The sequence below is a fragment of the Epinephelus moara genome, chromosome 16 (genome assembly GCF_006386435.1).
Source record: "Epinephelus moara isolate mb chromosome 16, YSFRI_EMoa_1.0, whole genome shotgun sequence".
Lineage (NCBI taxonomy): Eukaryota > Metazoa > Chordata > Actinopteri > Perciformes > Serranidae > Epinephelus > Epinephelus moara.
In genome coordinates this window covers 31,187,386-31,213,483 of record NC_065521.1, presented here as the reverse complement: position 1 = coordinate 31,213,483, position 26,098 = coordinate 31,187,386, and the positions used below count along the sequence as shown (strand labels likewise).

Sequence of the window (26,098 nt, the reverse complement as noted above, 5' to 3'; positions counted from 1 at the left end):
ACATGCAGGTTAATTGATAACTCTAAATTGCCCATAGGTGTGAATGTGAGCGTGAATGGTTGTTTGTCTTTATGTGTCAGCCCTGTGATAGTCTGGCAACTTGTCCAGGGTGTACCCTGCCTCTCGCCCAATGTCAGCTGGGATAGGCTCCAGCCCCCCTGCGACTCTCAAGAGGATGAAGCGGTTAGAAGATGAATGAATGAATGAATGAATAAAAAGAAAGAATCACAACAGAAAGTATTCCTACGTTTTTATAATGAAAATGTTACCCCTTTTATTCTGCACTGTTCCCTTTTCAAAAATTTACTTGTATTAGCTATTTCTGTGAGCTTTCTGTTCTGTTTCCTGTTCATTTAAAAGTTACCCCATTAGTGGTAAAGATCTAAGATTAACAGCATTGTTTCTCCATTTTTTACATCTAACAGTTTTTCTTCTGGTGACTAATGATCATGACAACCTTTAGAGCAACACTTGGTTGGTTGGTTGAGGAAAGTGGAAAATTCCGGCAACAAAGTTCAAACTGCATTGCTGGGAAATGCAGCAAAGCAACAAAGCATTGATTACCAAAATGAAGAAAAAAACCCATTGTGGTCTTGAAGACAACAGAGATGACAACAATAGCAGGGACACAATGAGACATTTCCATGAGATGAGTCAGCCCCTTATTGTGAACATTATGGAGAGGATGTTTGGTGGGTGTGAGGATATGGACGCTTGTTGTCCAGGAAGTCACAAAGCTAAGCAATTAGAGGAGGATGCCTTTTTTTTTAATAAGGATATCCTGTGCACACAATCCTGTCATGTGATCGAAGTAACCATGACCACTGTGAGAGAGCTTTGAATGTAGCTGCCATTGTGTTCTGTGCTTTTATGTAAATGTGTGTGTCTGGATGTGATATGATGTGTTGTATTGTACCCTTTCTAATGGCTGATGTTGCAAAAACATGCTGACAACAAGCTGAAACTATTTAGATTGTGTATTTATGTGAATACCACAATATAATAATATTCCATTAAATGTAAAAGACCTGCATTCAAAGGCCTACTTAACAGGGTTGAGCTGTTCTGATAAAACTGTATCTGGTAGGAATCATGTATGTTTTACAAGCTTCAACTGTGTAAAACGTGCCAATATATGAACCTGTGATGAAGGAAAATCATCATTTTGGTGGTGTCATGACCCGGCTCGTGATGACAAAAGACAGGAGACACACGGTTTAAACTGAAAGGTGTACAAATATATTAGTTAACATAAGATAACTTAAAAAACACAGTAAAGTCATGAGATGTGTGAATCAGTGAAAAATCAGTGTGAAACTCAGACTAAAAAACAAGGCCGAAGCCAACATACCGAGAACATGGTGCTGGATGAAGGAAGACAAGGAGCTGAGTGAAACAGCCAGCTCTGAAATAAGCTGCCCTGCGAGACAGGCCAGGTGCTCCCAGTTGTACTGATCGACTCCGCCTACCAGGACCTGTGAGACAACAGACAGACAGGGGAAAACACAGACACACAGCAGGCCCTGCTGAAGCAGGAGGGCCGTCACAATAGTTTTCTTACTCTTGTGATCAAAAATGATCTGATGCTTATTTCTGAGGTAGTTCTGTAGATTTCTAATAAATAATAAATATAGCAACTTCTGATCATTGCATATCAATATCAGGCCTAAAGGCAGAAATTGTGTAATACAATAAGCATGGGCGCCTCCTGTTGAAGGTGTTATGGGCACGTCCCACTGGTGGAAGGCCCCGGGGCAAACCCAGAACACGCTGGAGAGATTACATATCTCTCACGCCTCGGGGTCCCCCAGGAGGAGCTGGAAAGTGTTGCTGGGGAGAGGGATGTCTGGGCTGCTTTGCTTGGCCTGCTGCCCCTGTAACCTGGCGCTGGATAAGTGGATGAAAATGGATGGATGGATGGAATTAGCATGTTTTCTTTAGCATATGATCACCTGATAATAAGAATCATTGTGTTTTTGTTACCTTAGAATGAGCTGTTTATATCTACTTAAGGAGCAGGTCCTTGTCTATGGAGATCCAGCCCGTTCTCATTTAAAAGTCGTCCAATGCTGCTGCTTTGTCAGTGATTTCAGTGTCAGACACCTCATGCCAAAAGCCACCTTTGGCGTTAATATGGAACGTGGCCGGTGTCAGTTTGTGACATGGCTGTAGATGGCACCTGTCGCAGCAGCATGAAATGCAGGTGAACCACGTCAGGTTGAAACACCACCGATAACGACATAATATCATGAGCTATAAAGTCCCTATAGGGTGGGCAGGTGGGAGGGGAGGTAGATGGGTCCAACCAACCCTGGATTTTCACCCAGGAGCCCAGTGTTTGCTTCTTGTATGACAGTAGAGCCAAACCATGATGTTTTTTCTAAACCTAACCATGTGCTTTTATTGATGTCCCTGTGTCGGTAGTGGCGCCCTGGAACGTCAACAGCAGATGCAGAAGGACACCTAGAGCATAATATGTAGACATGAAAGGGGATAAGTGACTTGGGATGAGATTGTGTTGGGAGTTTGCCATGTTGCAATGCCATGTTTCTACAGTAGCCCAGAGCAAACAAACCAAACACTGGCTCTAGATAGGGCCATTTGTGTTTTTGAGTCGGCCACTGTAGGTAGCAGCCTATTAATGACTAGAGCGCTGGAAAAACACTGACTTTTTTTAATGTGAAACTGTTTTATTCAGCGTTTCTACCAGTTTAAATCACCGGGTCCGTTTGTTTTGGAGAGGAGGAGACCTCTGCCGATAATTCAGCCCCTGGTTAAAACCTCCTGAACGTCTGCATCAAAAATAAGGTGAGCACACATTAGCAGGTGTTGCACTAGTGGCCTGTCTGTGAAGAGCCAAACAGCATTGGAGAAACACTGATTTGTAACATAAATCTGATTTATTCAGTGTTTTTGTCGGTTTTAATCACCCTGTCTGTTGGTTTTGAAGAGGAAGAGAGCTCTTCGGATGATTCAGCTCCTGGTTAAAACTTCCTGAGCCACTAAAAGAATTCTAACTGGGAGAAGTTTTAGCTGGTTGCAATCTGCAATCCTTACCTGAAGATGCTACTAAATCCCCCTTAATCTTACACACTGAACCTTTGGGATAACAGCTTCCAGTTAGTGTCCATCCACACTGGGTTAAGCCACACCCATGTCTGGTTTAAACCCCACCCACTCCAAGTATGAATAGAGATACAGACAATTTAGTTGATTAAACAGATACTGATAATGGTTTACTTGCTTATCCATTCTCAACCTGAAGTGCAAAATGATGCCTAAACATGTAAGTACCATTTTAAAGTTGTAGTTTGTTGAGCTGGATCTAATTCAACCACATACTTTTGGGCAGTTTAGTCTGTAACAATACAGAATATTTAATAAACTGATCATAGGTTTTGTATGTAAAGTCTTGTAAATGTAGCAGACAAGGGAAACTAAACAACTGGACCTAATTTTGGTCTCTGATGAGCATTTATTTATCAGTTAAACCACTTGTAACATCCTAACACAGGCTCTCAGAGCGTCCTAACACTGCAGGATGTGATATCATAACACCGCAGTGTATGAGATCAGATGTACAGTAGGAGGTCACATCAGGATTACAGACTTTAAGGTGGGTCATATTTCCCGTTTGTGATTTGAAAATAAGCAGCTCGTTTCACTGTTGACATTTTAATTTTTGTGTTTGGCACTCAACGCATATATTTGATCCTCCGTTTAACCAAAGCAATAAGCTTTTAACTGCTGGATCTTTCTGTAAGCCCTGGAAAATGATTTGACCGCCAACGGCCTGAGTGGCCTCGCTTTTGATATTAGCCAGACTTTGATGTACAAAACAGTTGGCTTCACAAAGCTTTGTACTGTGGCTGTGCTCTGTCTCATTTATTGAATCATTTTGGCTCCGCTGCTGCCACTGCTGGGTGTCTTTTTATGTCAGCTGGCTGCGATCTGAATCTTTATCTTGTGATGCAGTGCACAGAGCCATAAAGACACACACACGTGCTTATGTACACACGCAAATTATGATAAGTTGAAGGTTTTCATTTCCCAGTTTAAGAACTTATCTGTTTGCAATCATGTTGGTTTTTATCTTGCTTTGCTAATGCTTTTTTTTCTTTAAGCGCAGCCTCAGATGATGCCAAACTACATGTCACTTCACATACATTTAATCAAGTGAGAAATCTTTGAATCCTAAAATTAGAGTGGGAACTAAAGCCAAGCGTGTAGTTAGAGACATCTGCCATGCACGAGCAAATTGTATAAATGAATAGGAAATGACAGCCTGTCAACAAAATGTACGAGACAAACAAGCACCAATCAGAGCTACTTAAGAGTAATAAGGCCATACACTGTGTGACTGCGGGCCTGCTGTTATTAAATATTCATGGGTCCAGGTGATGAATTGGCACACTTTGTTGCGTCTCAAACACTGAGAGGCAAAACAAGCGCGGTTGCCATGGATCCTCGTGTGTTCACCAGATGTTTCTGTCTTTGTAGAGCACCTGTTTCCTAATAGAGCTCCCTGGGAATCGAAGTGCATTTTCACATGACACAAACCAGATATTTTCACATGTAACCTCTCTCATAGGTAAGCCACGGATTACACACGTGCACTCATCATGTAATTTAACTTGAGAGGCAAATATAAATCACTGGTTAACCTTATTTTATTGTCCATCTGATCTTAATCACTGACTGTGTTTTATATACTGGATATACAGACTCATATCTGCTCACCAGCAGACGCACTGACAATTAGATTTAAATGCTTTTATGTCGACCAGAGGCTGAATGTGGTAGCTTTTGTTTCTGTGCAGCAGAATCACTTGATTTTATTTAGGGGTTTTTTCTGATTGGAACATTTTATTTTTATTTCTATTCTTCTTTTTATTATTTGTTTGTCAAAGTCTTTACCTCCACACGCTATTCTTGATTAGCTCAAATTATTTGCAGCATACACTACTTAACGGATTTTAAGAGAGATTGGACAGCAATGTTAGACCTTTCTCACAAAGGACATGTGTAAATAATAAAATGAATTATGGCTCAGTTTAATTTATCTGGTGCAGTCTCACGGTCCTGGTGTTGTTCGCGCTCGCTTGACTTACTGGAACACTTTGATAGAGTCATCATGAGTTTTATTCGTCACACCTGTGCTTTTACAAGTCAAAATATCTGCTGTGATAAAGGCCTATTTATCAAGTGATTTAATTTTTGTTTTATCTTTTAATATTATGGTTTTCTTTTGACATGTGATTCTGTGTTTTTTTCCCCTACACATCAGTGTACGTCCACATTGTTGCGGACACAACTTACTTGACACTGTATCACCGAGCCTGCACACAGACATCTCTGCTTGTTACTCTTGCATTGAAAGATAAGGTTGATTATCTTCTTTATTTTCTTTACTGTCAACACATCCCACGAAGAGACCAACAATATGGGCTACAGGAGGAGCAGCTGTTGCCTTGGTAACAACAAATGGGGATGCAAATAAACGATAAACAATGTTCAAAGCCCATTAATTTCTATGGAGTAAAGTGTACATTTGTTGCACTGTTTTTTAGCTGTGGATTAAAAATATACAGCAGCAGGAAGGTGTGTGAGGTGGGACTCACAATAGATGTAGACGTGTTATGCAATATCAAAACAATATTTCACTTACTTGATTTTCATGTTATATCGCCTCCATGATGAATGCAAAAGAGGAAATAAAGGTAAACCAATGAAAATTTTGTCACACAGAAAGAAAGAAAGAAAGAAAGAAAGAAAGAAAGAAAGAAAGAAAGAAAGAGAAAGAAAACAAAAACACTTGTTAGTTGGATTAATTAATTGTTGGATTTTGGATGAAAAAAAATATAGAATATTTCTAGATTCATCTTTTTTAGAAGAATATAAATACTTTACATGTGAATGTGCTAAGCAAAACACAAGTACCTACCATTAGTTGTTTTAAATGTCCAATGTGTAAAGTTTAGGGGAATTAACTGGCATCTAGCAGATTGCAACCAGCTTAAACTTCTCCTGGTTAGAAGTCGTTCAGTGTTCACTGTTCAGGAGGTTTTTACCAGGAGCCAAATTATCCACAGAGGTCTCTTCCTCTCCATAACAAACCGATCAGGTAATTAAAACCGGCAAAAACACTGAATAAAGCAGTTTCATGTTACAAATCAGTGTCTCCTTCACTGTTCGCCCAACACCTGCTCGTGTGTGCTCACCTATTTTCTTATCCAGACATTCTGGAGAGGTTTTTTTTTAGTCAGATTATCCAAAAGGTCTCTTCCTCTCCAAAACAAATGGACCCGATGATTCAAACCAGTAAGATCACAGAATAAAGAAGTTTCATGTCACAAATTTTTTTTATGCTGTTTTGCATGTCAGGCCGCTAGCCCAGCACCTGCTCATGTGTGCTCACCTTTTTTCTCTTATAATTCAAGATCCAGATGTTCAGGAGGTTTTGACCTGGAGCCGACGAGTGGCTGACAAGAAAATACCAGTGTTTGGATTGTCCGTTCTGGGCTACTGTAGAAACATGGCAGTGCAACAAGGCGGACTCTGTGGACAAGGACCTGCTCCCGTTGTAGACATTAACGGCTCATTCTAAGGTAACAAAACTTATACATATTTTCAGGTGATTATACACTACAGAAAACATTGTATTATATCACATGTCTGCCAATACACCCCCGAAATCTTACACACTGGACCTTTAAATATATTGCAACTTTAAAATAATGATAATAAAAACTTCATTTTCTGCCACACAATTCCTGTCTCTTTAAGTAGTAGATGTCCTGTTCAGTCATAGAAATACAACAGTAAGTGAGGGATATGGACACACACACACACACACACACACACACACACACACACACACACACACACACACACACACACACACACACACACAGTTGCACATGATTGGGCACAGACTGCCTCCCTCAGATGGAATCTGGTTCGCTCTCAGTTCTGTCCTGAAGCGTTTTAAGTCCGATGCTTCCCTCTGCTGGCCAGGAGCGATACAACATGTTTACGCCTCCAAAAAACAAAACAAAAAAACACCAGAAGTCTAAAGATAAAAAAACAAACAAAAAACACGTGTGAAGATTTGAAACATTGATTTATTCTGATAAATAATCCCACAGAAAAATACTCAGCTCTATTACTGACAGTGCTCTTGGGGATGGATATCATACTTTGGCACATAAATGTGTTTTTTTTACTACATCCTTTGGTCTCAATTTCTACATTTTTCACCTCCTGTTGCGAAGGCTGTCCCGCATATTTTCATACATATTGTCTCCAGATGGAGTCACAGTCTTGTCATCTCTAATTTGGAGTTCACTGGCCTCATATTCAAAAACATAATCGAGCATGAAATCAGTAAAACCAAATTTCTGGTCTCTGCTTTTCATACACTTAATTGTCTAAAGCAACCTGCTCAGATATGAGCCAGAAACATAGCAATAACAAAAATACTGTAGCCTTTGTGGCTCTTACCAGCTGCTCGGGATTTAGAGTTAAGCCTTCATTATTTTGGGAGTCAGGCTTGTCTGGTTGAGTGATAACTTCCCTCAAGTCTCGTTTCCTGCAAACAACCACAGCTCTGCTTCGGGTCCTTCTTATCATGACAGATAGCTCACAGCCCTGCAAGATCCTCTTATGTGAATGCTGCCCCTGATGTGTGTCTGTCAGCAGAAACTCCTCTGAGGTTTGGGCTAATGCACCTTTATCAACAGCCCATTCTTTTATAACCACTTTTTCTTTTTAGTGTCGTTTGTTTTTACAACCAGAAAACTATCACTTTTGAAGATTTCTGTACAGCAGATAACAGAGTTTTGACTTGATGTGCGAGCCTCAAAGGGAGTCTCAATGACACTGAAAACCATATGAAGCTCAAATAAATCATCTATCAGGATTTCTACATTTCCCATGCCCACCAGTGGAGTGGACTAACTGGAAAGGTGGAAGGCCAGGCAGGAGTGACGCATGGGTCCCTGTAGGCAGTGTGGGAAAGAGACTTTAGCCATGCAGGTCAAGAGTCAGACGTCTGAGAGACTGTCCCAAAAATGTGCTGTTAAAACCAGGCTGTAAGGCCTAATTGTAGGGCAGATGAGGCAGGTATACTGCCCTCTTATATTCGTCTTAAGGGTCCAGTGTGCAGGATTTAGGGGGACATTTAATACAATATGATAAGCATATTTTCCTTAGTATATAATCTCCTGAAAATAAGAATCATTGTGGATTTCTGACCTTAGAATGAGCCGTCATTATCCACAGAGATGGGGTCTTCATCCACAGAGTCTTCCATGTTGCACCGCCATGTTTCTACAGTGGCTCGGAACAGACAAACCAAACACGGCCAGATAGAGCCATTTGTGTTGTTGCGTCGGCCACCATAGTTTGCAACCAAATAGCATTGGAAAAACACAGATTTTTAATGTCAAGCTGCCTTAATCAGTGGTTTTACCTGGTTTAAATCTTTTTGTTTTTGAGAGTAAGAGACCTTTGCAGATAATTCAGCTCCCAGTAAAAACCTCCTAAATGTTTGGGTCAGAAATAAGGTGAGCTAACATTGGCCCGCAGATGCTGGACTAGCATCCTGTCTCTGATGAGGGTCGGAGAACCACTGCTTTATTGAGTGTTTTTATTTGTTAAAATCAGTTTGTTTGTTTTTGAGATGAAGCGAAAATTCAGTAAAAAACCTCCTAAACAATGAACACTGAAGGAATTTAACTGGAAGATCACACTTAGCATACAGGAGAAGCATGAGCTGATTGCAATTCTCAGGCACCATTAAGTCCTATTAATCACACCCTGCTCCTTTAAAGCTGTGCTATTCATTATTTTAATAGTAACTAAAGATTGAAAATCACCACTCCCAGAACCACCAGCACCAAACAGCACAAAGCTATTGACTAGCTGGTGAACACAGTGGAGCATTAAGCAGCTAAAAAAGAGTCAGTGAAAACCAGAAACACAATTCTAAATGCCTGCTAATGTTGCAAGCTGAGCCATGGAGATAGGGTGAGGAGCTCGGACATCCGGAGGGAGCTCGGAGTAGAGCCGCTGCTCCTTCGCATCGAAAGGGGTCAGTTGAGGTAGTTCGGGCATCTGATCAGGATGCCTCCTGGGCGCCTCCTGTTAGGGGTGTTCTGGGCACGTCCCACCTGTAGGAGGCCCCGGGGCAGACCTAGAACACACTGGAGGGATTACATATCTCACCTGGCCTGGGAACGCCTTTGGGTCCTCCAGGAGGAGTTGGAACACATTGCTTGGGAGAGGGACATCTGGGGTGCTTTGCTTGGCCTGCTGCCCCTGCGACCCGGCTTCGGATAAGTGGATGAAAATGGATGGATGGATTTTGTCCTGTGAAACAAAGAACATGCAGGTTGCATCATGGGTGTTTGATAATAAATGCATTAAAATAAAATGAAAGTAATAATAATTTAATATCTTAACATTTAAGTAATCTGACTGCTGACTTTGGGAGTTGACTGTCTTCTGCACCAGCCGGAGAGCCGCTTCAATCAGGTACGCTACTGACAGGCATGTTAACTGTTGAAATGTGCTGCTCCATATTATGAGAATAAGCAAAAACTATCCATTAAATTGTTTTTCCTGAATTACCTTCATTTTACAATTAGTCTCACATGTATAAAATGGCCCAAAATGATGACTTCAAACATGCTGCCTAACCCAATTATTTAAACAGGTCATTATGGTTATTATAGGATTTGTGGTTTCAGGTTGGGCCGTGGATCTTGTGTGGACAGGTCGAATCAATTTGTGGAACTCATATGTGCAGGTGGTGGGGCGGGTGTGAAATTCCACTTCATGGTGCTGGGGTGGAAGCAGGTCTTAAAAGTCAGACTCGTGCAACTCTGATTGGATGCTTAAATAGGAGATAGTTTGCTCACACGTTTGCCCAAACTACTTTAGAAGGTAATAAAAAATACTGTTTTTACAGCTTGTTTCACCGTTCCTTAAGAGGCCAACAAATCAATTATTACTGCTTTGAACTCGCCGCTTTTTTTCTGCCACTGGGGAAGCAGCAGAAACAGGTTCTGAAAATACAATGACTTAGGTATTATCAAGTGAAATATGTGAATCTTTAGCTGCTAAATGCTTCACTGTGACCTGTCTGCTGTTTGGTGTGGAGCAGGTAGTGGGTTTTTAGAGCTTTTTGGTTATAATAGCTGCCTGCCTGAGCAGAACATGACACAATAAGAGTGGGCAGGGTGAACCAGAACAGTAAAGTTGCAGCCGGGCGGCAAGACAATGAACTGAAACTCACTATATAGCTGTGTAAAGCAGAGGAGAGCTGCAGATTCAGGTGGTAATTCTCTGTAGGGTCATCAATATGAGCAATCCCACAAGTAAACATTGCTCATAAATGATAGAGAGCTTAATCAATATTGCTGTAGTGTTGTTGTTGTTAAGTCATCACTGTCACTGCCTGTACGAGCTTGTGCGTAACTACTCTATAATTTCCGTGAAGCTCTGCCTACAGGGAGTATCTTAGCTGCTGACCCCTGACCTCTGCTGTGGCTGTCTGGGCCTGTGCGTGACGTGGACCCTCACATATCTCTAGGCTCGACTGGGTGGTCGGTGCAGCACCAAAACACGACCCCATCCTGACAGGCCAGATACTGTGGGAATCCTCCCTGTGGCCAAACCCAGTGAGAACCAGCGCAGGATGATTAGGTGTAGCTGAGTCCCTCTCGAGTCTGAGTCAGCGGTGCAATACGAAAACAAAGCACACTGCCAATCTCCTGCACCACATAATACACTTACTGCAGATTTAAATGTGCCTCTATCAAGCTGCCTGAATTTAAGATAGGTGAAGTGTAAACTGATGAAAGAAAATGTCAGGTATGATTAACACAATCATCATTAAGGGTAAATATATGCATAAATGTACATGGAAAAGCAGTCACTTATTAATGTACACGTATCTGTATACAGTATATCCTCTGACTTGTTTCATATGCAAACTAAGGTTCCCGTAATGTCTTTGTAAACTGAAATGTTTTCAATAAAAAAAAAACATAATTCAGTCAGCATGGGCTGCGTCTCCTGCCAAAGATACCTATCAAAGACCTTGAACTGAATTAACAGTTGTTGACCTAGTTTGTGAGAATCAGTATTGAAGTGGTGATCACGCTGCAGTGAACTCTCTGTGAGTGGAGAGAAATAAGGAGCAGAGGGTCAACAGAGAGGTGTAAAACCTGTCTGCTGTGCAGATAAGGAATCACTGGCTGTGGGAAAAGGAGACAAGACTTAAATGCAATCAACTGCGGGACAAACCGCAATCCAAATTTTAACTCCGATTCAACCGTTTTAATTAAATCAGACGTTTTTTTTATAAAAACAGAGCAGCATCTGGTGAAATGGACAACAAATTAATAAAAAAGGACCTAATCATAGAGCACAGTCTGCAGCAGCTGAGATTTAAAATGACTTGAGTTTCGTAAGCAACATCAAACTAATCTGCCCTGACAGCTCAGAGCATGTTTCAATCCCTCTAAAGCTTCTCACAGCCCTGCAGACAAGGTGTCCATCCTACCAACGTCAGCAATCTCAGGAGCTCCGCGCCCCTGCTTTCTGTCTCCAGTGTTTTTTAAGAGGTCAAAGTTCAGACCTCTCACTGGGACCTGTTTATCACAGTAGGGGTTGTGTGACCAAGGCAGGAGGGTAGAGGGGGTTGGGAGGAGGGAAAGCGGAGCTTGTTTTCAAGTGGTCACCTCCAGCAGAGCTCCCAGCCGGAGTCAGTGGCCCATGGGTGAGAGTACGGGGAAGAGGACATGGTATAAAGAGAGTGGAGGGTCTAGACAGCAGAGAGAGAGAAAGTGGCAGCTTTCATTAAGTCAGATTTGATAATCGTGGAATATTCACAACACCAGGACAATCAGCTTTACATTTACAGCCTTCATCGCTGGTCTGTGTTCTCCGCCCGGCAACAGAGAAGTCACCATGGCACCACTGGTGAACTACTGGATGTGTTTGGTTGCTGTATTGTCGGCAGTGACCTCCAGCCATGCCCTGAGAAGGTGAGAGCTTTATTCCTTTAGTCTGCTTTGCGTGAAAAAACAAGCAAACCATACAGCGGTGAGGATTTACGGTATAATTGCATTCACATCAGAGAAAACATGCTACACTTAAAATAGTGACAGCAAACAAAACAAGTAAGGACGGGAAAACAAATGTGTTTTATTGGCTCATTATGAAAGCTAATGTTTTCAGCATTGGCTTAGCATGTGTTTTTGTTCATTTTTCTGGCTTGGCACTGTGAGCAAAGCAGTCTGTTCTCTATTAAAGGCGCATTGTCATACTGGGTTGATGACCAGTCATGTGTACCAGATATATAGCATGAAAAATGTACTTCACATAACTCTACAGCATTTCTTCAGTCACCAAGTGCGCGGCTCGTCTAATTCCTGTCACCCTTAAGATAAATTTTCCCGCTCATCTGTTCTGTTTCCAGAATCTCGCTGAAAAAGATGCCATCTATCAGAGAGACACTGAGGGAGCTGGGTGTTTCTGCAGAGCAGGTTTTGACCGGGTTGGCCCAGAAGAGCACAGACGACAACAACAACAACGGGACTGTTCCCACACCTCTAACCAACTACTTGGACGTAAGACAGTTTTGTGTTTTACATATTTGGAGGAGCATTTCTGAAACCTCTTGCGTGTTTATGGAGGTCATGCCGACCCAGATGTACTGAGTCAAAGGCAATTGACTTTGCTTTTTTTGTCTTGAAGCCAAAAGCAGACTTTAGTCTTTAGGGTTAAAGCAGCCATTAATCCAAAAGACTTCAGCACTTCTCTCTGGGATTCAAAACGTCTTCATGAGTAAAACAGCAGAACCCAGTTGCCTTTTGATTGATGCTTTAACATATTCTTTGAGCATGAGTCACACTCTCGATTTCGGATTTCATACCCTCAAATTCTATCTGTGCCTTACCACACACACACACACGGGAAAAGCATAAAAACGGCACTGGCTAAGGAAAGTCAGAAACTGAGATTTATGTTTTTATTGTTCCCTAACAGACTCAGTACTTTGGGGAAATCAGTATCGGCTCTCCGGCCCAGATGTTCAACGTGGTGTTTGACACAGGCTCAGCCAACCTGTGGGTGCCGTCACAAAGCTGCTCACCTTTCTCCACTGCCTGTTGTAAGTGTTCACACATACAAGCCAGAAAATAACATTTACTTCACATCTGCTTAACATTTAATTAAAGCTGCAGTATGGGATTTTTAATAATAACAAAGCATCAAATGACATGTGGCAACAATAGTTAGGTGTCCTTTCAAATGTGGTTCAAACTTTAACCAGATTTTCAGAAAATTGGCAAAAAGAAAACAAGGATTTAAGTGCTTTTCCATCCACTACAGCAGGTTCATTGAGATAAGCAGCGGGTGGCGCTAATTCTCCAGTCAGGTGCAACTGCAGGAGGAGAGGGCGCCATGAGATGATGTAATTCAAAGAGCGGCAGTCAAACCTCAAACAAAGGAAAACAGCGTAATAGTACAGCGATAAGATCTTGGAAGATCACATAGCTGGTAACAGATCCTGTGTACTTACATAAGCGTGTTAAAAGAGATCCAGAGACAACAAGCAGTAGTGTATGTAATAAAAGCCAGGTCTCTCTCCGAAGTCGTCAAAAGCTGGCTCTTGGGCACTGACTTGTTGCATCAGAAACCAGCGAAAAAAGGTGTCCTTCAAGGTTGGCATGATACGTGGCTGGTTGCCGTTATGGTTTAACAGCGCCCGGTGGCATCTGGGGGACACACGGTGGAACAAGGACGAAAGTGAAGGTGGTGAAAGTCGACTGGGGCAGGCGGGAGCGTTGGTGGATGGGTCCAACAAACACCAACCTTCACCCAAGTCACGCTGTGAGTGACAGGCTGTCTGCTGAAAGTGTCCTCAGCTTCTCAGTCAGATCCACCCCTCGCTCCTCCACAGCTCCAGCCTCTCGCCCAGATATGGTCACTTGTGGCTCCAAAAAAACAAGATGGCGACGGCTAGAATGCTGAACTCAAGGCTTCAAAATGGTCCACAAACCACTGGATGACGTTAGAGTGGCTACGACCATTATTTTTACAGTTAATGGAAGAAAGTGGACCGTTACACAGCTAAAGAGTCGGATATTTCCCTCAGAAATCAACAGAGACCAAAAAGGAGGATGTAAATTTTGCTTACATTTGTCAGGTGTTTAGAAACACACGTCACAACGATGTCACAAAAATTAGTGTTGCTTTATGTCTGTGTGTGTAAACGTTTGGTAACCAGTTCACCAAATCAGCGTAAAAGTTGATGTTGCCACCAAGTGAGCAAAAAACAAAAATCCGTTATTGCAGCTTTAATCAATGAAGTATTTTCACGTTGGATGAGAGATTGTTCAATGAAGCTTCCCTGATTAACATTTGTTTTATGACTCAAATGACTTTTGAACTTCTAGTTACTCACAACAGGTACGACGCCTCCAAATCTCGGACCTACGTTGAGAACGGAACCGGATTTTCCATCCAGTACGCCTCTGGAACTGTCAGGGGATTTCTGAGCGAGGATGTTGTCGTGGTGAGTTCAAAGTCGACACCCTGTAAAAAGATAAAAGGAGTTTCTGTTCACATAAATTTGTGCCTTAATTTCAGGGTTGGCCTGACCTCATTACAGCACACCTATGAACATCTCAACAGGATTTACGTTACAGGAGCACTAAAAGTTAACAGCGCAGTGGGAATAAATTCACCTGTATCTAAACAGTACAGGATTTACAGTAGGAACAGTGACCATGGAAACTGAAGCCGTTACTGCACCTGAGATCAGCTGTTCTTACCATATTTGACGTGTTTGAGTGAGTGTGCTTCCCACACACAGGTCATGAAAATATTATGCTGGCACGTTTTGTGAAATCCTGATAGAGATTGTTTTATGCCTAAAGTGTAAGTAGTGAGACAGCTGAAGGAGTCACTGATCATACCTTCTGTTCTGTCCATGAAACCTCTGAGACAGGAGTCGACAACATTTATGATCAAAGGAGCCATTTTGGCCAAAAAACTTTAAAAGTCTGCAAAACATATTTGAGCCTTACACAGCCTACTAAGTCTTAACTGGCCTATTAATATTACTAATAGGTCCAGATGAGCATCATTGATGTGTTTTACCATAAGGTGGCTCTGCGGTGGTCTATCCATAATAATTTGGTACTTTAATTTTGCATCAATACACTATTAAATTCTCTATTTTTCTCAGAGACTTTTCGTTTTTTTGCATTTGGAATCCATAGTTAGTGTAGCTAGGACACTTCAGACAAGCCACTGCTGTTTAGGTTTAACAAAGTCTATAGGTAAAAGTGCAGGCCAGAGAATTTGGAAATGAAAATTTTAGAAAAAAACACAAGTTATTAATTTCCATATAATCTTTTGTCAAAGCCACACAGAGCCACATGCGGCCCCGGAGCCTCAGGCTGCCTACCCCCTGCGCTGAGAAATGAAAGTGCATGAAAATGAAAGCAATATGGGCGGGAAATAACTGCATGTGTTATGCTGACTTTATCCTAACATGCCGGGACAAAGTGACGCAATGTTTGTTTTACATAATAAAAAAAAGAGCTTAATGTGTTATGTCTGCTGAATTGATAACAAGGCACGCTTCATTAAAGAATTTGTCATAATTTCGCAAAGTTTATAAAAGTTCACCCTTTCTCAACAACTCATGAAACAGTGTGTGATTTTTAGGGAGTCTGGGGACTTGTTTATCATTATATAATTTAATGTGTTTATGTGTCTTTTACATAAATGTAGCGTAACGATGAAACAGACAGTGTGAAACATTTTATGCGCTTGCAAAGTTTACCCGAGGTTAAAGGCACAGCAGTAGTGGGGCGACCTCTAGCTCAACAGGTAGAGCGGTCTGGGTTTGATTCCAACCTGCGGCCCTTTGCTGCATCATCCCCAATCTGTCTCCCTCTTTCCTGTCTCTCTCTTTAAAAAAGCACAGTAGTAGCAGTAGTAGCATCACATGCTGGGAGGGTGTCATGTCACTCACCCTCAGTGGTGGCTTCCTCCTCTTGCTTCTTCTGTTCTCCACTGGAATCAGCCTGCTGCTGCTCATCTGTAGTTGCTCTTCCCTCCTGCTGTTTATTATCACTGCTGCAGCGAGCTGGATTTTGCATGGCGCTGTAAACCAACTACACTACGGCCGCACGGACTTAAACTGTACCACCACAACAAAGCTGTTAAGTCGTGTTTAGCGTGATGACGTTCTCATTTAGCCACTTGTTAACAACCGCCTGTTTTGAGACACGTATAGAAGCTTCAAAGCTCATGAGCGGGGTACTTACTGATGTATTTTATGTCATAGAACCAAATGACAAAGTCCCTTAAGCTTGTGTTAACCACAGAGCTTATTTTAGGCATCTAACCAAAAACCCATTAAGAAAACTCATTGAGTCATTCTGCACCACTCTACTGCTGGTGGACAAGGTGGCCTGGTCCATCTGGCATTAAGCAGAACCCCCCGATGTTTCAGTCTTAGCCTCTTCCAACCTTTGACTCTCAACTTCTTTGTTACCTGCAGGTTGGTGGCATTCCTGTGGTGCAGGTATTTGCTGAAGCAGCCTCTCTGTCCGCCATGCCCTTCATTTTTGCCAAGTTCGATGGAGTCCTGGGGATGGGTTACCCCAACGTGGCCATCGATGGCATCACTCCGGTGTTTGACCGCATCATGTCTCAGCATGTCCTCAGGGAGGAGGTGTTTTCTGTCTACTACAGCAGGTGAGTCCACTGACGTCCACTAGCTTCTCTGTCAGTTTGTATGAAATCACAGAGGAGAAAATGTTCCTTAGAGTTACAACATAATGGAACAAGTACACTGCAGATTAAGCTTTCGCAATCTTGCTTTGACTCTGACAACTAGGAGAAAAAAAACAACCTTTAAAACTTTAATTTGACACACGAAAAAAATAAATCTAACTCTGTCTCATCTTAACATCTGTCAAAATGTTTTCATCACACTGGTAGAGCTAAACAAAGACCATTACAAAATTAATCACATCCTATGAGCTGATTTTGGAACTGGGTAAGACAAGAGAGTGTTTTGAGAAAAAACTTGGTTTCCATTTATTATACTCAGTAATGGCCAGAGGAAAACAGCTGAGGAAAGATGATGACGGCTGCCTGGAAGTTTCTTGGAAAACTTACAAGATTTAAAGGCCTTAAGAGTAAAACTTGAGCTGAGGGAGCATGCAATTGTTGATGAACCTGCGTCAATGTCAACAGTGACGATGAGAATACGCACAGCAAACCTGGGGTTTGAAGGGTGATTGATTTACGGTTTTCAGGGACCCAAAGCACTCTCCAGGAGGAGAGCTGGTCCTCGGCGGCACAGACCCAAACTACTACACTGGAAACTTTAACTATCTGGACACCAGAGAGATGGGGAAATGGGAAGTTACCATGAAAGGGTAAGAGCTTTGCTTCATACCTTATACAGTGTGTACACGTGTGTTTGCACCCATTTTGTGATTGTGATTTATTTCCCACCCCTTCCTTCATTCTTTCAGGGTTTCTGTCGGGTTGGAGATGATGTTTTGCGCGGAGGGCTGCACAGCTGTGATCGACACCGGCTCCTCCTACATCACAGGCCCGGCCTCCTCTGTCTCACTGCTGATGAAAACCATCGGAGCCCAGCTGGATGAAAGTGGAGTACGTTTTTACACACGCAACATGGTTTCCCACAAAAACATTTGTCTGAAAAAAACATTCATGACCTGTCATCACCCCTTTAATTTGTGTTCATCAGTACAAAGTCAACTGTGACGCCGTCAAGACGCTGCCTAGTGTTACTTTCCACCTGGGTGGCCAGGAGTACTCACTAACTCAGGAGGATTACATCTTATGGGTGAGCAGGATGATGAATGCTGAGTCATTTTAATGTGAGCACGCAGTGGTGGAATGTGACCAAGCACAATTACTCAAGTGCTGTACTCCGACACAATTTAAGGAAATAGTGTACTAAATTTATCTCACAGCTGCAGTTTTTAGTTTTACCCAGCAAACCATACAATTAATCTATAAGTGTGATTTGTTATCATAGATTAGAGGCTGTGTACACTCACACAGGTGTTATGTGACTGATTGGACCTGCTCGAGTTGCTGTGTGCATACGCTGGAATTTATGTGGGCTCACTGATAAGAATGACAAGTTGTCGTTGCATGAGTTCAAAAGACATCTTTCAGGATCTTGGGAGTCCGATAACACCGCACTCTGAAAGAGGACAAGGTGCATAATGAATACTTTTAATTCTGTAACTTTAAAGCTGTAGTTGGCAGCTTTTATATATAGTTGAAAACTAATTTAGAAATACGTTCTTTTTTTTTTTTTACCTTTGCTGAAACAGTTATTTTATTCAGACAGCACTAAATGAGACAGATAATCTGTGGTAAGAATCATATTCCGCTGCCTTCTCTATTGCCTTACAACATTTCCAAAGGCATTACCACATGTGAAACAACCAATCACAGCGGAGGAGTCTCCAAAGTAGCAATCGATCACTGCTCATGAACTGCAGTCAAACTGCAACTAAGAGCAACGCCAAACAAATATGAATCAAGATTCTGTAACTGCATTGCCTTTTTTTTGGCCTCAAATGTTTTCGGAAACATGTTTCAGTGTTCTGTTTAGCAGTCTCACTCTAAAGTCGTCAAAATCTGGTCGTCGCCATAGTTTAACAGCAGCCATCGGCGTCAGGGAAACACGGTGGGACAAAAACGAAAGTTAAGGCGACAGAAGTCCAAATAGTTTGGCTGGGAGAGCGGTGTTTGCTTCCTGCAAGACTATAAAGCCAAACCCTTCTTTTATCCAAAATCAAAACATATGCTTTTGTTGCCTAAACTCCATCACGTGTGTTAGTTGTCGAAGGAACAAAGAAAAGTCAATTCCTAGTGTTGGGCCGATGTAGTTTATTTTGAAAGAGACTGTATGTAAACGGTAAATTTCCTGTGAAAATGATAGCATATTTTTAAAGACGACAGTGCATGTGTGCATGTGACAGGTACAGGGAGAACTTGACACGGCGTAGTGACACACAAAGTAGTGACATACAAAGTTTACATGTCATAGATTTGCAAACCAGTGGTTGTTACTGTACTTGAGTGGTTATAAAGGGCACTTGTGTACATGTGAATAACTGTGTGTATATTTGCTGCTGATAACAGGAGAGAGAAGTGAGCAAATAATAAGATGAAATACATAATATAAATAAAAGTAAAAGCAATAACTGATACTAAGTATACATAATATTAAATATAGTAATAATGAATAAAATAAAATAATAATACTGATAATATTGATTTTTTAAAAACCTTGCTGAATTGGCACCCCTAGTAAACATCAGGCGCTCAGGCAGAGGCTTACTAGCTCTCTAACGTGGAAGTTTGTGACCCAGCTATCATGCCGAAAAAAGTCGAGTGAAAATTAAGCATCGCCCACCAGCCACAGCAAACTCTTTCATTTTACAGCTAAATCATTTGAGGCGAATAACAGCCAATGCAGTAACAGAGTTTTGATCCATATTTAATCAGTGCTTCCAAGTTTGACAGTTTGCAAATTCACAAGCAGCGACTGATATGATAAACAGTTGCATTAAGACCCAGACACACCAAACCATCTTCAGAGAACTAGCGATGATGATGACAGCTCCCTGCCGCGTCACCTGACATCACTTTGTCTTGGCCAAAAAGCTGCACATGAACACACCACAAAGACTACAGCACGCTCCTTCTGCGCCTGCGTGTCTGTAATTGTCATTCAAAAGGAATCCATCTTGACACATGTGAGCCAGTTAGCACATTAACAACACAATCCAGTGTTGAAAGAGCAAAGCATATTTACCGAGTGCCAGTGAACAATAACACAAACCGTCATAAAACATTTCTGCTAGAGAAAAATAATCTTACCATATGTAACAAGTTTGTTATGACCTCACTCCCTCTTGACTTTAGCTCTTTGTTTACTTTCCTAACCTCCGTTTCTCTTCTGGGGCACTGAGCTGAACTGCCAATCAGAGATGTTTCACAGATTATCTGTCTGATGTACTTCATTCAGAATATAGTGACAGTTATTTTCATAGAAGTTACCAACTGAAACGTAAAGCACATTTTGCTTACAAAACTTCTGTGCTTTTACTGCAGGATTTTTATTTTCATCAGTATCTCAACATTGTGGTGTTGCCACTTTAGCGTTCAAATGTATGTATGTCTTTGTGGCTCCAGCAATCACAGATCGAAGGGGACGTCTGCATCGTCACCTTCAGGGGCTTGGATGTGCCGCCACCTACAGGTCCCGTCTGGATTTTGGGAGCCAACTTCATCGCCCGCTACTACACCGAGTTTGACCGTCGCAATAATCGGATAGGGTTTGCTACAGCAGTCTAACAGGGACTTAAACATCAGCCATGTTGCTCTTGTTTTCTTTTTCTCTATCTTTGCTGCTATCTCCTCCCTTCAGCCGCCTTTTATAACTTGTGATCAAACTACATCTGTTTAATAAAAATAGTAAAGAAGTGCACATTATGAAATATCATCCTCCCATTTCTTGCCAATTTTTTTATATATATATTTTGTACCAGTTGCACTGAACACCTTTTGTTTTATTTATAGCATTTTCCAGCAAATGCAAAGTATCTCTGCGTGTGTCTCTCTGCTGATAACTATCGTACAGCAACAGTGAAAATCCATGCCTGTATTGTACCGACGTAACAAGAATAAACTTGTTTACTTGGATTAAAATTTGAGGTTGACTTCATCAATGACTGCATTGTGTTCCTCCAACTCTGTCTGATGCATTTTTTGACCATGTGAAAGTTAAGTTGAAAACAGATTGCTGCAGCAGATTTAATCATCCACACCACAGCGGTCACATAAATATTTGTCGTTGTTTATGAACTGGTGCACCTCTTCAAAACATGCGTGTTGGGAGTGGGCCGATTGCTTGACGTCTCACCCAAAACACTTTACACCGCACTTCCTTTGGTCCTGAGCAACTCACCTGCCATGACATATTTGCACCCCTAGCAGAGCTAAAGCAAAGCATCAGTTGTTAACAGCTAGCTAATTGGGAGCAGGCTATTTCTGGACACAAAAGCATTTCTTCTGCATTGTTGATGCTTGAAATGTTTGCGTTTACTTACACTGTAACATCTCGCTTCCTCGGGGCTCTCTGGTCTTTCCTCATCGGTCGTTAAATGAACTGTAACGAGCGACGGAGAGTGAGCTGCACTCAGCATGTCCTTCAAAGTAACAGTTAATAGGGGTCCCCTCACAAAACACCACACACTGTGAACTTCTGGCGGTAGCAGCACACTACTAATAAACAAAACCTACAGATCTAGTTTATGAGCTCGCACTCGACACTGCACTTCCGTGGGACCTCAGCAACACATCCACCCCAATGAAGGGTTGTCACGAAAACCGAAGGACCTACATACACACTGAGAAAGAGACCGACTCTTTCTATTTCTGTTAAATGATGGTGTATAAACATTCAGGTCATCCCTGTACCGCAGTGACATTTTGACCATATTACGTTCTTTTTTTTTGTATTTTATAACAATAATGAAATGTTTAACTGCGAGGAAAACAGACTGGCCAATCTCAGGCACTTAATTAATGATCCTTATAGGTGGATCGACTGCACACCTGCCTCAGCTCTCTGAGTGATCCAGAACAGAACTATATCAAATATGGATACACTGTGGTCATAAAGGGATGGACACGGTCAGCAACAATACTCAGGTAGGCTGTGGTGTTTAAACCATGCGCAGGATGGATCCATGCTTTCATGTTCAAATTTCAAATTTGTGGCAGCAGAAATCCAGACTCATCAGACCAGGCAACGTTTTTCCAATCTTCTATTGTCCAGTTTTGGTGAGCCTGTGTGAACTGTAGCCTCAGTTTCCTGTTTTTAGCTGACAGGAGGGGGGTAAGGGATGTAATTTAAGACTAATAGGTGCTGCATGTCAGCTCTTACGCCTCCCTGATGAGGGATTAATGTGAGTCAAATGTGACTTCTAATGCTCAATTTGAAACTCAGCAGGTCGTCTTGAGCATGTCTATATACCTAAATGCATTAAATTGGTGCTACGTGATTGGCTGATTAGCGATTTGCTTTAACAAGTAGTTGAACAGGTATACCTAAAAAGGTGGCTGGTGAGTATATATGTAAAATCAGAGTTTTGACATGGCCTTAATAACAAAATAACAAACAAAATAATATTTTGAGAACGGCCTATTTTATCATTTTATGGCTTTTAGTTCTTGTTTTTGCAATTTGTTTATTTGATGCAGTTTCATATATCGCTATATATGTATAACAGCTTATTGCTAGTGCTCATTTTCAACCTTTGTTCCTAGGTGGGCTCTAACATGTACAGTGTAATTAAAATATACAGCTCTCAGTATCATAATAGCACAATATACTATAAATATGGAAAGACAATAAAATATACACCACATGACACACATTCCTCAGTACACTAATACATATACACCATAAAGCAATACTCCTCAGTGTTTTAAATTACAATTAGCTAAAAATGGGAACAGCTCTTATTTACTTTTATCCGGCACGTAACTTTTGTTGCAAAGGATTTTAAATCCGGAACTAATTTAATTTCAGTTCGTAATGTTTTCCAGAAGAAGTAGAAGTTGATTACTTCGCACTGGGGACAAACTGATAAAATCGAGCACATGTGCGCGAGTTAAAAAAAAAGAAAAGAAAGAAAGATATAAAAAAAAGTTTTAATATCCATATTTCCGGGTTTATATGACAAGGCAGATTTTGATTTATTTAAATTAAATTATAACTTAATTTAATCTAATTCAAGCCATTTGTTATGAATATTTGACACATTTAAAAATCAATATGAGGAAGTGATTCATGGGGACAGGAAATGCTGCTGCACAACAGGAGTGACTCATTTCTATTTCTTGCTAGTCACCGCTGCGCCCTAGGGGTTGGTTCAAATGACTTTATCCAGATCCAAAGACATGGAAAATGTGAAAACTGACAGAAAAAAGTGGAGGGTAAAAGGTAAAACAATTGGACACACATTTGTCTCATGTGGCAGTCATATGTGCTGCACAGTGTGATGTGAAACCTCACTTTCCTCCCAACTAAAGTCGCCTCTTGAAAGCAAATCAGAGCCGGTCCTACCTAATGAGTCGTTTAGGGCTTCCTCGTCACTGGGGGCCCCAAGAATTTTTTTTTAATTTTTTTTGATGAACACTAGACAATAACTAAATAAAAATTGAACTTTCTAAACTTGAAAGCAATAAATAGGCTGCTTGCAAAAAATTAAGCTGAGAGATGGGCAAAACAGACAATTTAGGAAGTTAATAATGTACTGTTCGCTAAGAAACAAATCCCAGGATTCTGTGGTAAAAAAGAAATAAAGTTTTGTGGCTGTATTAAATAAGCTAATCTACACATGAAATGAAACTCAGTACAACTGCAATGAATATCTTCACAAGCTGTTCTTTGACAGTGTGCCAGAAAATGATTTACATGAAATACATAACATCTGGAGGTCGGTTCAAGAAAGTGGTAAAATCCTTTTCATATTGCAACAGCCATATGTTAAAGAATGTCCTTAGATGCCTGCGCGGTGGTTCAACCAGTTTGGAATTTACTGAGTCATTACAAATGATTGTATTTAGAAGTTCCTCATAAGAAGTCATAAGAAATAGCAAAAATTAACTTTAAAACCCCAAGGTCGCTGTAATATTAATTAAAAAAAACCATACCCATAGTTTTCAAAACTGGTGCTCCACAGTAATGTGTTGCCATGCCAACACACCTGTTTTGCCAGGGTTTTAAGATCTGAGTGGAACGAAGTTAACAAACTACAATATCGGCGATACCGAGGAGACATTTCGAGCATGAGCAGCCTTGATAGTGGTGTCTAGCTTATTTATAGCCATTACTGCCATTGTTGCTATGACTCTTCATTGGTTCCAGCGTTGTATTGAAGTTCCCCCATTGAATAGTGTTCCGTCCTGTTAATGCGTAGCAACCACCTCATCCTTAATCCCCTCAGGGTGAGGTCTGGCTCAGGTTTAGAAAGACGGAAACACACATCAATGGAAAACAGTCTTTGGGACAACACAGGTGCACCGCTTGACAACACTTTGACAATGACTTTAGTTCTGCGAGCGGCGCTTATTGGATTGTTTGTTGGGTTTTATTTGACCGAGAAACCACTGTTATGTGTCACCATGCCAGACAAATTAGTCAGCTCAAACTCGGTGGAGTGGGGAGATTCAAAGGTCAGAAACCAGGCAACCAGGTACCAAAATGAGAGCTGAAAGAGTGAATATTGGAGCTAACTTCGCTTATCTGGTGTCACCTGGAAACACTGTATTGGGAGGATTAATTGTGTAAATGTCTGGCCTTGATGTTCTTCTGAAAATCGTATGCCCATCAGCCCCTGTAGCTTTCTTTCCTTCCCCGCCCTGCCTCTCTGCCCCCTCCTATCAAGTGACAGTCTTTAATGAAATTCTGAAATCATTTATTCTTTTGATAAAATGTGTTCTCATTTGTCTAGAAGTGTTCAACTGTTTATCAAAATTGCATTGATGTGTTTAGTAATTTCATTCATCTGTTAAAGTGAAATCAAAATTGCGTTTTTTTAACCTATGGCCTTGATACCGTTGACGCATATGACCTCTGTGCCCTCAAAAAGATTTCCTCGCTGTAGGTCGAGCAGCCTTGCCCCCAAAAATGACCACATTCCATGCCTGCTCTACACACACCTGTTTTAACCCCCTTTCACTTTCTGATGTGTGTTATATAATGTGTTACCATGGTTACAAGATGAGCTTGCCTAGATATATAAAATATACATGAACAATATTTCTTGTACAGATTACTTCATTGACAGTTCACAATAGGCGATTGGTTAAAACAAGTTCAGTGTTTGAATTCTAAAACCCACAACCGCAGATTCCCATGGTTGGTTTGTTTTGTTTTCACACCTCTCCCTGAAACAGGCCAAACCCTCGGGCCACCCCGGCCCATTTATTTGGTCCCCACCAGAGTTTTACTTGCTGTTCAGTTAATTAAGACTGGTTTGAACACTGTCAAATGCACTAGAGTCCATTTGAATGAAGCCAAACAGATCAGGTGTGAAAGCAAACTATAGCTCTTACTCAGGCAGCATCGACAAACAGTCGTGTTATTATCAGGTGGCTTTCATTCTGCTTTATTACTGGTATCAAGAGCGTATTACAAAGCTCATAAAATTAAAAGAAGTGTGGAAAATTAAATCAAGTTTATGAGGTGCTTTCGTAAAAGCAGCAATTTTCTTGTTGCACATTCTGAAAGCAAGACAACATACGTCTTAGTATAAGATCAATGTGTCTTCTGTCATCAAAGGAACAGCAAAGCCACCAGTGTGTCTGAATCCAACTTCAGATCAAAACTAGTGAATACAATAAAGCACACACACACATATATGCACAAACACACTCCATATAAACATCACACATCATAAACAACCATTTCCAATGTTTAGACCTCTGGCCACATTGAAGTTTCAGCAGAGAGACATGCAGTGAAAAAAGTACCTAAAGAGAAAACAGGTGTGGCACAGGGGAGTGGAGGCCGGGACTATGGAACAGGCCACCACCATGAAGGAGAGCCTGTCCTATCAGTGCCTGCAAAGTGCACTAAAGCACTGAAAACGACTGACTGGGAGTTACACTTAAATTAAAAACAGGCTAATGCAAACTTGTGTAGACATAGGCCAGCAGAGAACAGAGGCGCAGATTCTGTTGCTCACTCAGTATAGGGTGACCATATTTTGATTTCTAAAAAAGAGGACACTCGGCCCGGCCACAAGATAGCCTACGTAAATGATACTCACAGTTTACTCAAAGATGCCTTATAATTTTAATATATTTAAAGTTTATATGTATGGATAGAAAATTCAGTTATATTACAAAATAATATCTCTCAAAGACAGAAATTCAGATAGGCCCCTATAGATACAGGCACATACACACACTAGAGTGTGGCTACCCGATC

At 41.3% G+C, this 26,098-nt stretch overlaps 2 protein-coding genes across 2 annotated transcripts in view; both read left to right on the top strand.

The window, feature by feature from the left end:
- The first annotated feature begins 11,724 nt into the window (after positions 1-11,724).
- Positions 11,725-20,802, top strand: ren (renin). Its single transcript, XM_050065948.1, has 9 exons — positions 11,725-12,056; positions 12,491-12,641; positions 13,060-13,183; positions 14,472-14,590; positions 16,592-16,788; positions 17,355-17,477; positions 17,577-17,718; positions 17,816-17,914; positions 20,287-20,802. The coding sequence occupies exons 1-9, from the start codon at positions 11,980-11,982 to the stop codon at positions 20,446-20,448; spliced, it is 1,194 nt and encodes a 397-aa protein (XP_049921905.1). The 5' UTR covers positions 11,725-11,979; the 3' UTR covers positions 20,449-20,802.
- A 3,486-nt stretch (positions 20,803-24,288) lies between these two features.
- The window catches only part of LOC126402338 (putative nuclease HARBI1), a 5,360-nt gene continuing 3,550 nt past the window's right edge, over positions 24,289-26,098 (top strand). Inside the window, exon 1 of the mRNA XM_050064238.1 lies at positions 24,289-24,359. Within this exon, the coding sequence (XP_049920195.1) occupies positions 24,289-24,359 (71 nt within the window). The remainder of the gene's footprint in view (positions 24,360-26,098) is intronic.